The sequence below is a fragment of the Rhea americana genome, unplaced genomic scaffold, assembly GCF_003343005.1.
Source record: "Rhea americana isolate MKP2758 unplaced genomic scaffold, rheAme1 scaffold_132, whole genome shotgun sequence".
Lineage (NCBI taxonomy): Eukaryota > Metazoa > Chordata > Aves > Rheiformes > Rheidae > Rhea > Rhea americana.
Window position 1 is genome coordinate 1929495 of NW_028185395.1, and position 15389 is coordinate 1944883.

General features: G+C 41.4%; 1 protein-coding gene across 1 annotated transcript; it reads left to right on the top strand.

The window, feature by feature from the left end:
- Nucleotides 1-29: 29 nt before the first annotated feature.
- SIK1 (salt inducible kinase 1) lies at nucleotides 30-13458 on the top strand. Its single transcript, XM_085297935.1, has 14 exons — nucleotides 30-158; nucleotides 251-484; nucleotides 1334-1450; nucleotides 3969-4032; nucleotides 4196-4357; nucleotides 4634-4758; nucleotides 4871-4994; nucleotides 5988-6211; nucleotides 6458-6607; nucleotides 7255-7377; nucleotides 7611-7833; nucleotides 8650-8925; nucleotides 9471-9702; nucleotides 10487-13458. The coding sequence occupies exons 2-14, from the start codon at nucleotides 332-334 to the stop codon at nucleotides 10902-10904; spliced, it is 2391 nt and encodes a 796-aa protein (XP_085154061.1). The 5' UTR covers nucleotides 30-158; nucleotides 251-331; the 3' UTR covers nucleotides 10905-13458.
- The last annotated feature ends 1931 nt before the right edge of the window (nucleotides 13459-15389 follow it).

Genomic DNA, 15389 nt, shown 5'->3' on the forward strand with positions numbered 1-15389 from the left:
CCCGCCTGCCCCCCGGCGCACACCCACACCCACCCCTCGCGCACACACTCACTCACTCACTCGCGGGCACACGCGCACCTAGCGACGGCGGCGGCGGCGGCGGCGGCGGCGGCACAGCTCGGCGCGAGCGGCCGCGGGGAGCGCCCGCCGCCCGCCAGGTACGGCGCCTCGGCGCGCGGGCAGCCGAGCGGCCGCGGGGCCGGAGAGCTCGGGGCTGACGGGGGTGCGTGTGCGTGCTGTCTCCGTGCAGGTGCGAGCGCCCGGCCGCCGCGGGCAGCGCCGATGTTCACTTCGTAAGCGCGGCGTGTCTTGCCCACCACCCGTCTAAATCATGGTGATCATGTCAGAGTACACCTCCGTGCCCGCTCCGAGTCAAGCCCAGCAAAGGCCGCTGCGAGTCGGGTTTTATGATATCGAGAGGACCTTGGGGAAAGGCAATTTTGCGGTGGTCAAACTGGCCAGGCACAGAGTAACCAAAACGCAGGTGCGTACGGAGGCTGGAGTTTGCTAGGGGTATGGTGCGTTAAAAAGCATGTTGTTTGCTGAGCTGGCAGTGGCGAGACGGTTTATCTCTGCAAACATAGTAAAATAAACTGATACTGAAGATGAAGAGAAAGGCGGAAAGCTATGCAAAGTCCAGTGGACTGGCGGACTTAGCAAGGTTTGTTGAGTATACAGCAGTAGTTGATGCGGCTGTTCTTGGGAACTTAAAGTTTTCCTGGTGTATTAAATAGAGCTGACATAAAATTAAAACAAGAATATATTAAAAATAACATTGCTAGGTGTTGTGATAGCTTCATTGAATTATTCAGCCTTAGTTTACTAAGAGTCCAGCAAATTAAGGACCTTTTGTAGACTCTAGACAGGCTTTATTTTTTTTTCATGCGGTGTATGTGTTTCAGACACACGGATCTCTTAATGTTTAATCTTTCTGCAAAAGCAATTTGTTAATGTACATCAGCTGTTGTTCCTTTTGCAATATCTGTTGAAATCGTATTGGTCACTGTAATAGAAAATAGTCATTTAGAAGAAACTGTTTCCCGCTAGCCTGCGATGGATTAAAAGATTTACTGAATTCTGTCTAGTGCTAATTTCTGCAGTTCTCTTTGCTACCTTATGTGTAGTCCTTCTACGTAGAAAAGAAAAATAAAAACATTATGTGTTGTGAATTTTGTGCAGTTCAGGAAAAACGAAATCAGCTTTGTTGAGTCTGTGCTTTTGAGTCTGCTTCATCTGGATTTTTATGAATTTATGGGTTTTTTTTTAAAGAGAATTTTACAGTAGGAGTATCTGTTTTGTAATATCTGGGGTTTTATTTTTTTTTAATCCACAGGTTGCAATAAAAATAATAGACAAAACGAGGTTAGATCCAAGCAATCTGGAGAAAATTTATAGAGAAGTTCAGATAATGAAGCTTTTGAATCACCCCAACATTATCAAGCTATATCAGGTAAGAGATCAGCTTTTAAGTGCAGATAAGATGTGCTTGTGCTTTTCTCCTGCACATGATTTACATCAAATGTTTGTAGAGAAAATGTATATTTAAACAGTTTTTAAAAAGTAGACTTACAATAAACTGGTGTTTTTGAAAGACTTTCAACAATCTCTGAGTAAGTTTCTGGTACATTAGACAGTATTGGCAAAGTGCTCTACAGAACTTACAAGAAAAAACAGACTGAAGTTTGCTTCAGGGAGAGGAACTGATTACCTGTCCTTGTTTGATTAACTTGTCTTTCCTAACTCCCCATTTTTTCTAATTTAGAACACTAGAACATCTTACTTTAAGAGGAAGACTCAGGCTCATGTAGTGTATCAAAGAAGCAAGTGCAAAAGTTGCATTTACCATCAGTGCAGGGGATTAAAAAAAAAAAAGAAACCCACGAACAAACAAACCCAGTCAGTCTAAGTACAATAAATAAATAAATAAATAAATGTTTATATCTTAAGATCTGTCAAAAAATAACCTATTTGGTTATTCTGTTCTAGTTTGCATAGTTTTGAAAGGGAATTTAAAGTAGCTATCGCTGTAGAGCTTCACAATGTGAATTTTGGTTTAGATTTGTTCAGTTCCTACAAGTGGTCATTTTTATCAGTAAGAACTAATTAATGTGCGGAAAACAGGATCACAGTGAGTAAGGACTGCTTTGCAAAGTCTAAATATTTAATTTAATTAGTATTTGGTGTAATTTCCTCTTAATCATCTTAAATAGTGCCATGTGAATTTAAAAAGATGATGTATCAGAGTCTGACTAGACCTGTATAGAAGAGCATGAGGGGAAAGGAATGGATTAAGAAATGAAGCAGCAGGTCTGAAATTCTGTGTGGAGTAATAAACCCGATATTAAAATTATACTGATAATAGTGTTTGTTAACTTTAATCAATCTTTTTTATTATTTTTTTTATGTGCAAAGTTGAAGAGCTAGTAAGACAGGTGCTTAGGCAAGGCATTATTTTTAAAGACTTTGACACATATGAAGTACTTGAAGTACTTGATATTTATAGTATTAACCATCATAAGAGAAATTATTCTGCAGTAACGTTTGACATCATTATTGCCCATAGGGCAGTATAAGGTATACAGAAGCATTCTAACAGTTCTGTTGTTTTCATTTCAGTGGAATGATGTGAGTGAAAATACTATTTTGAAGCTTTTATAGAAGCAGGTTAAATTCCATCTAGTTGAACCACCTCACTTGATTGAGCAAATGACGTTGGTAGTGGACCATAATTTCTTTTCAGCAAAGTTTCTTCTCTTTGTTGTTGTAACTGATGCTTTACCTGTTTGGTGGAGGTTGAGAAGCAGGGATGGAATTAGATGACATACCAATGTAGGGTGTGTGTTCTTGTATTATTTCATCATTGTTTTAGTTTCAGCACAGCGTCTTAATTTCATCCAACTGGCATCTTTCCCAGAACACTTTCCTTCAGTTTTGTAAAACTGGGAACCTCTTTTCCTTTGCTCCTTGTTTGTTTATTTTTCTTTTGTGTCCGTATATAGTTGTAGTGAAGGGAGGACAAGAGTCTTCGAAAAAGGTTGTATGTTAAGAGTGCTGGAAATTAGGGCCTTTGAAGTAGCATTGATAGTTGTTTAATTTTTAGTATTATTTTTTGAAAAACCTTTTATGAGCCTTCTGCCTCCAAAGCAAAACATCAACACCTTGAGCATCCAGTTTCTGGGAAGTGCAGCATTTGAAAGATGTACCATAGAAACTGAAGAGAAATTTTGAAATACTCAGCTTTTATTTATTTAGTTATTTATTTTTCCTCTATTGACATGCTCTATTTTGACTAAATTTATCATACATCCTTCTGTGGTATTTAAATCAGTATCAGATGTATTCAAAAGTTGATAATAGATTGATAGAACTTTTGGCTACGTATAAGCAGTTGTTGACATTCATCAAGTGCTGCAGTTGCACAAACAGCAAATTATTGTTACTTGCCTCTGAGGCCTGCCATAGCCCTGGTCAATACCAATCGGGAGTGGGGTATTGGATGCTACTATTTTATTTGTCCAAGTTGCAAATATTTCTCCTGATCTGAGTACCTGCTAACCTTGAAAAAAGGAAGACTTTAAACTTCAAACGTCTTTGCATGTACAAAGCATGCCAAATTAATTGTAAAACTGTATGTATATATATGAACATAAAATAATGCAGGGATGTGTATAAAAGTATTGAAATGCTTATCAATTATCTTAGGGAGATTAGGTGGCATGGTATGGTGAGAAGAACAAGGTCATGGGAAGCCATTGTATATTTAGGTGCATATACATTGATTTGTTATCTTTTTTTCATTAGCAGTTTACTTGGAAAGAATATTGCAGTGCAAAGTTAGATGCCTTCACTGCCAGCTACTGTGGGAAACAAAAATTGAACTGATGTCTTTGAGAATACATTTTTTTAAAAAAAGAATCAGTCTATAGAGGTGTGCGTTTTTTAACATACCCCCTCTTGTGTCTTGACAGGTTATGGAGACAAAGGATATGCTTTACATTGTTACTGAGTTTGCAAAGAATGGAGAAATGTTTGGTAAGCTCTCCCTACTGAGGCTATCAATCCTTTAGATTTAGAAACCACAGTTTTGTTGTGGTCCTTCCCAAGTAATACATATCCTGATCGAAAACCTGCACCTGCAGGATTATGAAAACTTCCTCCAGATGTTTCTAATTCTCATGCCTCTTTTGTATTGCAGATCATCTGACCTCCAATGGACACTTAAGTGAAAATGAAGCACGGAAGAAGTTCTGGCAGATCCTTTCAGCAGTGGAATATTGTCACAGCCACCATATAGTGCATAGGGATCTCAAAACAGAGAACCTTCTGCTAGATGCTAACATGAATATCAAGTTAGCAGGTAATAATAAATGCACAGTTACTCTATGAACAACATCAGGCACATAGTCAAATTCAGTCTCCCTAGATTCATGCTATAGATGTATTGTAACTGAAAATAAAAGAATAGTTACTGATATCTCTCCAAATTTAATCTCTATTCAAAGAGAATAGCTTAAATGAACAGACAGAGAGATGACAAGCACATCTGCTCCCTTCTTTCTCTTTTTTTGCTACTTCTGAAATGTTAATGTGTGTTTTAGTGATGTATCATTCCAGACTTTCACCTTTGTTACAGACTTTGGCTTTGGAAACTTCTACAAATCAGGAGAGCCTCTCTCCACTTGGTGTGGAAGCCCACCTTATGCAGCTCCAGAAGTTTTTGAAGGCAAGGAATATGAAGGACCTCACCTTGATATATGGGTGAGCTTGATATTACTTAGAAATTGCACTTCACGCTTTATTAGGGTCTGCAGTCTTTCATAATCATTGCTTCTACTGGAATGATTCAGACTGTGCTGTTTTTTGTTGACAGAGCCTTGGGGTAGTGTTGTATGTTCTTGTCTGTGGTTCTCTGCCTTTTGATGGACCCAATTTACCAACTCTGAGGCAAAGAGTGCTGGAGGGGCGATTCCGCATCCCTTACTTCATGTCTGAAGGTACTTTTTTCAGATCCTTAATGTTGAAAAAAAGAAAGGGGGGCTATGAATAAAGGGGTGATTAGGAAGGAATAGCTGTCATGTTCCTTCTTGGGGCAATGACAGGTGGAGATGGTTTTATCACTTTCTTTCTTGGGTATCGAGTAATTTCTGCAGGGCAGCGCTTACAGTTGATGGGATGGTTGTACATGTTTTCTTTTCTGGTATCTGCTTTATGGTGCATCTAAAAGGCTGTCATTTCTTTTCTTAGAATATTGTTGTGGATGAGAAAAATATTTGACTCCCTAGCTGGAGAAATACCCACTTACAAAAGGAGGGGGGAAGTTTAGTGAGACTAATCTGCAATACTGAGATGGATGTAGTTCTAAGAATATTCTAACTATGCAAAAGGGGTACATTTCAGCGTGGCTGTGCTGTCAAAGAGAGCAGAAATAGTGAGGTTTAGCACTGTTTCTTGAATACTTACACTTGAACAGTCTGGTAAGAAAAGGAACGGAAGAGTATTATCACCTCTCTGATGATTTGGATTCGAAAACAATTAGATGCTTCTCTCTCCTGAGACGAAGACTCTCTTTTGAAGTCTGACCTTTACCAGTTTTAGCCATGAGCAGTATGTGCAGCTCAGGAAGTTGTAATGACTTGGTTCTGGGCTAAATTCTGACCTATTTCAAGTGGAATTAGTATCAGTAAACTGCATCCACTCAAAGCTAGTTCTCCTACAAGGTGAAAGGTTACCTGAACTCTGCTGATATCCAGTTCAGGCTTATTTCCTGTAGTGATATGTTGGTTTTATGAAGTATATGTAAACCTCTTGTGATTTTGCTGCTGCTGGTTTTGACTGTGTGGTACTAAGACCTGGCATCAGCTGCTCAGAAACTTAACTTCTGTTTTCGTAGACATCAGAAGTAGTGTTACTGGGAAGGTTTCTTAGCAGTGACCTGGGGCTGGACTTTTATTTTTACTCCTTGCTCATGCATTTTCTTTGTCATCCAGATTGTGAAACACTAATCCGACGGATGTTGGTCGTGGACCCAACCAAGCGAATAACCATTTCCCAGATAAAGCAGCACAAGTGGATGCAAGCTGACCCATCTCTCCAACAGCAGCAGTCTTTGTCCTTCTCCATGCAAAACTACAATTCTAACCTAGGTGACTACAATGAACAGGTCCTTGGAATCATGCAAACACTTGGCATTGACAGGCAGAGAACTGTTGAGGTGAGAAGTGCTTGCCCCTTAGATACTTCCTCAGTGACTCTCAGACATCTGATGTTGCACTTGTGTATGTTGTTCAGTCTTGATTCAGTGTCATTCAGTGTCAGCCTTGATTCATTGTTATAAAACGTTCACTGATCTGGGTTTTTAACTTATTTTTAAGTGTGTTGTTATGTAGCCTTAGTGATGAGTTCTGGCTGTTGTGTCCTGAGTTATCCATAACAGTAAGGTCTTCTCAATGTCTTCTAGTCTCTACAAAACAGCAGCTACAACCATTTTGCTGCAATTTATTACCTGCTCTTGGAGCGCCTCAAGGAGTATCGAAGCAGCCAGATGTTGAGTCGTCCAGCAACTGGCCGTCAGCAAAGGCCAAGGAGCTCTGACATCAGCAATGTTGAGGTAAGGAAGAGAACTATTTCCCTGGAAGGCTATGTCTTTTGGCGCTCTTCCCTCCCCTATTCTTTCCTTTGGGAAAAAATAAGATGGTAACTATGAAGTTTTTGAGAGTCATTTCTGATCTTTGCATCCTCTAACCAGAGGACAAGGCCTACTGTTCTTCAGCAGAAGGCTGATTAAATACTAATGGCCCATTTCTTAATAAGTGGCTGTAGATTGTGATCCAAAGAATAGTCTGCCTCTGGTGCTGGTCACTAGTGAGCCAGAGGATTAAGTCTGCCATGGAAATTTGCCCTCTCAGGCATAGTTCAGTTGCTCTTCTTTGTTACACATCCTGTAGGATCCTCAGAAGTATCCTTTGAGTTAGTTTTTATGTTTTCTTCTAATGTTCCCTTTCTTTTCCTCATCCACTTTAAAGGGTGCTCTGGATGCCTTTTTAAATTACACTTCCAGTTTAATCACCTCATATAAGAGAAGGAGCTTTGTGTTTGTGTAGGCATTGAAAGAGTAACTCTGCTAATTTTGATGGAATGTGCATGGAAGAAGCTTGCAGGGATAGTGTCTTTGAAATTCCTTGAGCTGACAGTGTTTGAAAACTCACCTGGAACTGCAGTATACATGATGGCTTCTGTGGGACTTTCTGTCTTCAGATGTCTCAGGATGGTCTCACTAGTGAAACCCTGCGATCATCTCTGCTTTACCAGCAACCTCAGAGCCTGATTCAGCCACCCTTGCAGGCAGAAATGGACTGTGACATGAACAATCCATTACAGGTTGGTGTTCTGAGCTAAATTGTGTGCAACTTTTTTTTTTTTTTAATTGTTCTACTGATCTGAAAGTCACAATTTCTGTTGTCCTCTTCCTTGAATCTTTTGTTCAGCATTTGGGTATGGTGTTGTAGTAGCCTCTCAACAGTATGCATGCTGAAGACATGCCAGAGAACATTAACAAGTAGTGCAGAAATAGGGTGAAGGGTGCTTCACCTGTGAACTGACATGTTTTGCAGCCTGTTTTCTTTCCTGTGGATCCCAACTTCAACGGACTTTTCCGGAACCGATCCATTTCCCCCAACAGTCTACTGGAAACCACCATTAGTGAAGAAGTAAGGCAAGAGAAGGAATTGGAGGATGAAATTAAGGCATATGACCCCATCCGCATCCCTAACAACACTAGCAGGAGGCACACACTGGCTGAAGTCACCACTCATTTCTATCAGCATGCCCCTCCATGTAAGTAAGTTTGTGAAGAAAGAAGGGTGTCCATAGCTAGAGGGAAGGGACAGAGGAGGAGCACGGTGGCAGACATGCTCAGAGAACAATGTGCTGATTTTTGTCTTGACTGAGGTAGACGAGCCCCGTGGTCTGCGCTCTGCCTTCTCTGATTCTCAGTTGGTTAGAGCACAGTGCTAATAATGCCAAGGTTGTGGATTTGATCACTGTACGGGCCACTTATTTGGGGATTGGTCTAGATGATCTCCAGAGATCCCTTCCAACCATACCAATTCTATGATTCTGTCTTACTGTAAATAAGCATAGATATTCAGGAAGAGACACTGCACTGTTGTATTTCATCTAGATCATTTTAGAAAGAAGCATTCTCACAAGCAGGACATAACCCATCCCTGCTTGCTTTCACTGCCTTCTATTGTATGTGGGGCCTGAGTTTAAAAACAATTTACCACTAACTAATATTTGGTACACAACTAGACCCTTGAACTAAATGAAGGAGTCTTGTTTTGTGAGTCTTTTTTGCTCCTTTGTCAGAGATATTATGCTAAAGAAGCACTGCAGGGCCTGATCTAGTATAGCCCAGTGGTGCTAGAGTTGCTGGCAGAGGACTGCTGGCCGGGCAGGAACCCAAACTTAGCTTATTCGTTGGTGACCCCTTGCTGGAGTCAAGCTCTGCTATGACACGAGTTGCTGGAAACCTCTGTGACTCGCAGCTGTTCATTAGTGCCAGTGTGGGTGGGCAGAATGCTCTGATGTCATGTTTGTTTCTTCCTGTGCTCATCTTGGGAATGCTCTTTTTCTCCTTCCTCTCCGTAGGTATAGTCATTTCCTCTTCAGCAAGCCCCACAGAAGGAACTAGTTCAGATAGCTGCCTTACTTCGTCTTCAAATGACAGCTCAGTGACCTTGAGCAGTTGTTTGGCAGGTCAAGTAATGATGGGGAGCCCAGCTGCAGCTAGGGTGACATCACCCTTCCTAGCTTCCCAGTCTGACGCTCCGGTGTTACAAGCCCAGGGCTGCATGGGAGGTGCTTCTCTCCTGCCTGTCAGCTTCCAGGAAGGAAGGCGAGCATCTGATACCTCATTAACTCAAGGTAACTTCTGCCTTGCTTTATTTCCAGAGGTTTACACCCTTCCAACTGTAATTTGGAAGCATAGCAGGCAGGGACACTTGCTTGCCTAATATTAGTATTATATGGGAGCTGCCTGAGTACTCTGCCTCTCATAATCATGGTCCCTGAGGAGGGTGAGGTTCCCTGAAGAAGCTGCCTAGATGAGAGGTTCTTGGATACTGATTCAGCAAGCCCATAAAGATATTCCTCCTGATGTGAGTGGGACTGCAGCCCCCCTTTCCTGCTTCCAGAAATACAGACTGCACATCATGGTTTCTGGCAGCGATCCCCTTAGCTGTGCATGTGTCCATCCACACTAGAGTGGAGCCATCCCAAGCCCTGTTCTGTTGCATAAGCTTTGCTTTGGCTGTCAGGCAGAGAGGTAAATGTGAACTGAAGAATCATGGCTTTTAGCTTAGTTTTCATATAAATGAAGGCAGCTGCCCAGAAAGGTTGATCTATAAAGTAGGCTCCCAGGGAAATGCTAAGGAGGATTAAAGCGCGTTTCTTTTCCTCATGTCCCACAGGCTTGAAGGCTTTTAGGCAGCAGCTGCGGAAGAACGCTCGAGCCAAGGGGTTTCTCGGCTTGAATAAAATCAAAGGCTTTGCTCGGCAGGTGTGTCAGTCCTCCTCATCTCGAGCAGCAAGGAGTGGCATGAGCCCTTTCCAACACACACAGACAAGCACCTGCATGTACAGCAGCAGTGGAAGTAGCAGAGAGGGAAGAAGCCTCCTGGAAGAGGTGCTACAGCAGCAGAGGTGAGAAGCTGGCTTGGAGATTCGTTGTTTCCATTTGAGTTGCTTTGCTGGGAGTCAGTAGAGGAGGAGTAAGTACAACAAAAGAGGTTTGTGATTCTAGTCACTGGGAATTCCTTTCTTATCTTAGCTATGTAGCAGCAGATAAACTATTTAATTTCCTCTGTGGCTCCCTGTGCTGGGAAATGTAACACAGGGCATACAGTTCGACTCAGAAATCATGATGTCCAAATACTTGGAGGTTGCTGAATTGAGAAGCCCTTGGTACTGCGGGGGAAAACACTTCTCCCTTTTGCAGGCTGTATTTTTCTTTGTTAGTTTTGGGAATGCTTTCTTTCCTCCTCTGCCTCCTCCTGTAATTTTCCCATGACAAGGAAGTGTAAGACCTTGTAATTTGGAAAAGTTACAGCCCACAAAGGAGGCAGAGTTCCAGTGGCCTCACATGTCATGTGTGGTGGCACCTCTTCATTCCCATAGAAGTGAGATAGAAAATTGAACTTCTGGTTTATCTGCATGTGTTGTCCCTAGAACATCTATTATTAGCAGGCCAATTTGTGACTAGGTAACTCTTGGTGATAGTCTCCCTCCCCAACATGAGGAAAAGCCGAGTGAAAACACAGTGACATGGGTGGTGGTTGTTTTTAATTGCCCTGGCTGGATAAGGAGAGGCTTGATGTAGAGAAGGAAACAAAGGGGAAAATTATTTTTGAAGGTAGGGGCAAAAAAGGAGGGATGAACCAATCTTAGCAATGTAAGTTAACCTCTTCCACCCTTGGATTTTATTCAGAATGCTCCAGCTCCAGCATCACCAGCTACTGCAGCCAACTTGTACCCACACCTCCCAGACATCTGTAACAAATGGCATCCCCTCTGATAGCACAGGCACCTGCAAAACATCAAATTCGCTTCTGTTGTCAGAGCTGCAAAGAGAGAACTCCTTTGAGCTCACCTTTGGTGGCAACAGCCAACTGCTCCGACCCCATTTCTTTGGTGTAAGCGTGTCACCAGTGTCCTCAGCAGCTCACCTTCTAGACACTCACCTGTATATCAGCAGCAACGTTTCTCCAGTCAACACCACCTTCTCTCAGCAACAGAATTTCTCTGCTCAGTCTCCAAGCTATGATGCTGTCACTTTGCAGCATGGGGATTGTGAAATGGAGGACCTGACTTCCAGCCAACTAGGGAAATTTGTTCTGGTCAAATGAGAGCCCTGACTGCTACAGCTCACGCTGCTCTTTTTGCAAAGAACTTTCACCACTGTTCCATGGCATGTGTGGCTGGGTGGTGTCGTGTGGATGAGCGACTCAGAAGCAATAAATTTTGAGGTATTGTGAAGAGGCTGTCTGGCTCAGAAAGCTAGCAACTTTACAGAACTGAAACAAGCAATATGTATGTCTTTTTGCTTCTTCTATTCTTGCACTGAACAAATATGAATAGAAACTGATTTTTTCTTTTCTTTTTTTTTTTTTTTTTTAAGAAAAAATAATGATGGGGAAGATGGGTGGGGCTTTTGTGGGGACAGGGAGGGAAGTGGCTGGGGAAGAACTCTTTGGTACTGTACTCAAGACCAATACAGCTCTGCTGTTATGCAAGATTAGCAGCTGTCAGTAGTGGTGAACACAGCAGGGAGAGGCTTTTCAAAGAAGGGACCAGAGCCTCCCTTTTTCACAATATTCATTTATGGGTTTGTGAAGATAATTACCTCTTTTAAAGAAAATAAACAAAAAACAGTGGCATGCACCATTATGCATTCATTCATTGAAGACACAAATGGAAGCATTGCCATTTGGGGTTATTTTATTTTATTTTATTTTATTTTAGTTCAGTTAACATTCATTTTATTCTAAAGGAACCAACATCACTATCCTATACCTCCCCGATATATATACTTCAAATGAAAACTGTGAACTTCTTGATTTGTCAGCTGGAAAAACTAAAAGACTGTTCTAATTAGCACAGAAGAAATAGTCTCTTGAAAATATATCCCTTGATATCAAGTTCCAAATTACATAGTATCTGGTCTTTTTGGGGGTGGGGAGGGTGTTTGTTTAGGCCCAGTGTGTGTGTGTGTGTGTGTATAACTGTGCACACGCATGTATTTTGTTGGTTTAAATCTTTAGAAATTGTTTTATAAATGCTAAGTTTTTTTCATATTCCTGCAGAGGCACTGAGGAGGGAAGCATTAGTATTGGCAGGGTGGTGGGAAGGGTTTTCTTTTTAAAAAGCCCTCATGAAGGTTGCCTGTAAAGATGCCTGAGAGGTATTTCTTAGTGCTGCACATTTTTATTTTCGCTGCTAATTATGTTTTATGCATTTCATTATCAGGGTCCAAATAGAACTGACTCTTGGGGAAATGTGCAATATTGAGGTTATAATTATATACTGACAAAGACAAAAGGAATAGGCTAGAACAGAATTCTACTCAAACAGAGTACAGGTATTTCTGAACAAAACTGTATTAAAAAGCAAGTAAAACAGCACAATCTTCGGGTGTTTGTTTATGGTTGCTTTGTTTTTGGCATATTAGCAAAAATAAAGTTTTGGATTAGGTAGGTGTTTTTATGTATGGTTTTTAATGCTGTATATGTATATAAATAGGAAGCAGAAAACTATATATAACACTAGTTATTTTTTATATTTTGTAATATGCTTATATTGTGTTTCTGGTATAAAACCCTCTGCTAAGGCAGAGCGTGACTCCTATTGGCATCAATAGAAGTTATGCTTGGGTATAGAGGGGAGAACAGACCATGCCCCTACAAAAATGAATAGGGTCGGGTGTTCAAAATTTGGAAGCAGGTGAGCAAACAGTGAGCCAGCTTGACCAGAAGTTACCGTTCAGATGTCAGAAAATAGTTTCATTCTGTCTAGATGCGTAAAGGACCCATCTCCCTGGTTTGACACAGGGTGCCTTCAAGTTACCTTGGCTTCTTGCAACTTGCAGTATTACGCATCTGCAAATAATATAGATACTTCTTTTTTAAAAAAGCCAAAGATTGACCACGTTAATTAGTGGGAGGGGGAAGGGTTGAAGATGTCGTGTGGCTCGCTCTGTGGCTCTCCATAAGCGACCTCTTTATCTGTGTGCAATACCTGTGTGTCTGTATAGGTGCATCTCCAGCTTGCCACTGCTGCTACATAGTCTGGAAGCTTCAAAATGAGAAAAATTACTTGAGCTGAATTTCTGAATGATTGGTGCCTTGCAGCAGAGAAAACACCAAAGTTTCATGCTAATTTATTGTGGTTTAAGAAAAACATTGTGGGAGATGACCAGAGGGGAAGATGAGGAAAAACTCATCATAGAGCAGCAACTGCCTTCAGTTTTGTAAGGGATAGCACAGGTACTTAAAACACAGAATTGTTTCCTCTTCAATATTCGTTTTGTTTAAACGCCATGGATCAAAAGGCCACAGATCTCTTTTTGTTTCCTGTCCTAAGCAATGACAAGCACTTTACTTTCATAGTATTTTTTTTTTTCCTTTTCCAATTGCTGTAGAACCTCTTTGGAATTATTGCTGGAGCAGAAAGAGGTCATTTTAAAAAGTTTGAGGTTTTTTTTGTAGGTATCTTTGACAGTGCTGTTCTGCAGACTGCAATGCAATAGGGTATTTAAAGACACTATGTGATTGGTTTAATTAAGATGTATAGTTTATTTTTTATCATGACTGAACAATCATTTCTTATGTTTAAATGAGGTGTACACCAAAATGATTAGTTGATGTGTTTTATTTAATATTTAAATAAAAAAATGTTTTAAAATTATTGTTCTGCGTATGATTCTGTGAAGTATTTTTTCCTGGTGCTCTCCACAGTGTAATATAAGCTCAAGATATATACATACAACTTGCATAGGTGAGACTCCTTTTAAGCCTAAGTCCGTAGGACATTACTGACACTTTCTATTACATTACTAAATGAAGAGGAATGGCTAACTCACAAATCTGATAATGGGATATTGAGCCCTTCACTGGTAGGCAATCTGTCTGAATCTAACCAAAGTCTGTAGTAATCGGGTTATAAAATCTGACAGTAAACGAGGTCTACAGAGCAAAAATGGTCAAGCCTGGTTCGATTGTTACCAGGCTGGGGCCTCTGCTAGGTCAAGGTGACCTCGATGGGGTGCTTATCTGGTAAAGGCAGCGTTGGAAAAAGCAGAGAGCAAGAGAGATGAAAGAAGGATTCCAATGAGGGTTTTTTTCACCTTAATTAGGATCTTCCAAATATAAATCGAGAATTTTAAAAAGGGATCTTTCTGGAAAGGTACAGGCTTAAATAAGCTGGGAGTACATGTACAGCGCAGGTTGCACTCCAGCACAGAGATGCTTTGGCTAGCTCTGAATAAGCTGAGGTACCAGCTGCAGCCTCACTGTGCCAACATTTGCAGCATTGCCTTGGGCACTCTCTCTCGGAGCAGGTTTGCAGCTAATCTGGGCACCTTTGCGCTGCGGTGGGGCTGCACCTTACCTCTCACAACAGCAGTTGCCTTTGAACTGAGCCGGTGGGATTGAAGCTAATGGAGATGTTATTTGCCGAATGGGGCCTAGAGAAGAAGGAGGGAGTGGCGAAAGGAGGGGAAGAACAGGACTGGCAGGAAGCTGACAGGAGAAGGGGCCTGCGAGGGCACACTGACGGAGGAGCTGAGGAGAGACTGGCCTCTCTGTGCTTCCATGACGGTGGAACAACTTATCCTAGATCCCCAGCCTCTTCCCCAGTTTTACTTCATTTGCTCCCTTTCCTCTGAGCCTTGGCTTAGACACAGGCAGAGGAGTCTCTGCTGACTTAAACAAAAAGTTGGTGTGCTGTACTGGGAGGTGAGATGGCAGGGGATCACTGCATTGCTGGCAAGCAGCACACTAGCTACAGAGGGATGTGTAACGTTGTCAGCTCTCGGACAGAGAGATGTGGATAGCTGTAGGTTGTCTTCTGCATGGCCTGAGCACAGGACTTGAGTGATATAAAACCTTGTATTTTGCATATGCAATGAAAATGAGGGTGAGAAAGGAGTTCACCTGCAAAGAAACCCCCAAAATATTTGCAAGCTCCAGCTTCACCTGCTGCACTCACAGCAAAAAAAAAAAAAAAAAAAAAAAAGATTTTTTTATTCACAACAAATAATGTTTGGTTTGAAAATCTGCTATCTCAATTTTTTATTTTCACATCCACATATCTCACTTTGAAGGAGAGGGGAAACCACTGATGGGGCAAATCTGAAAAATTAAAGCAAGTGCTTAGGAGCAACCAGAGATAATATTTGCTTATTTTGTGATGGAAAGGAGTTGGTTGCTGAGCTGGCAATGGCAGAGCTCTGTACATATATGCCATGACTCTTGAACTGGTAGCAGAGTCACGACTGTTCTTTTGTGTTTTGTTTTCTGCAGGACTGCATCCAAACTTAGGATCTTTGCAACTATTAAAAATCATGGTGGTATTTTTAAATCTAGCTTGTAAAGTGAACTAGTTTAAGAATAATCCTAACTGCTGTTTTCAGCAAGGTTCTCAGCGCATTATTTTAAAGAACAATAATTCCGAGAAATATCAAAAAGTTGCTTCCTAATGAAAAGAAACAAGTGCAGCTCTATCAGCTTTCACTGACATAACGGACTCTCGAGTACAGAGGAATCTCAACAGGACCATGATTTCTGTGAAATAGTAGGAAAAACGAGAAAAAAGAAACCCTGAAACTCTGGACT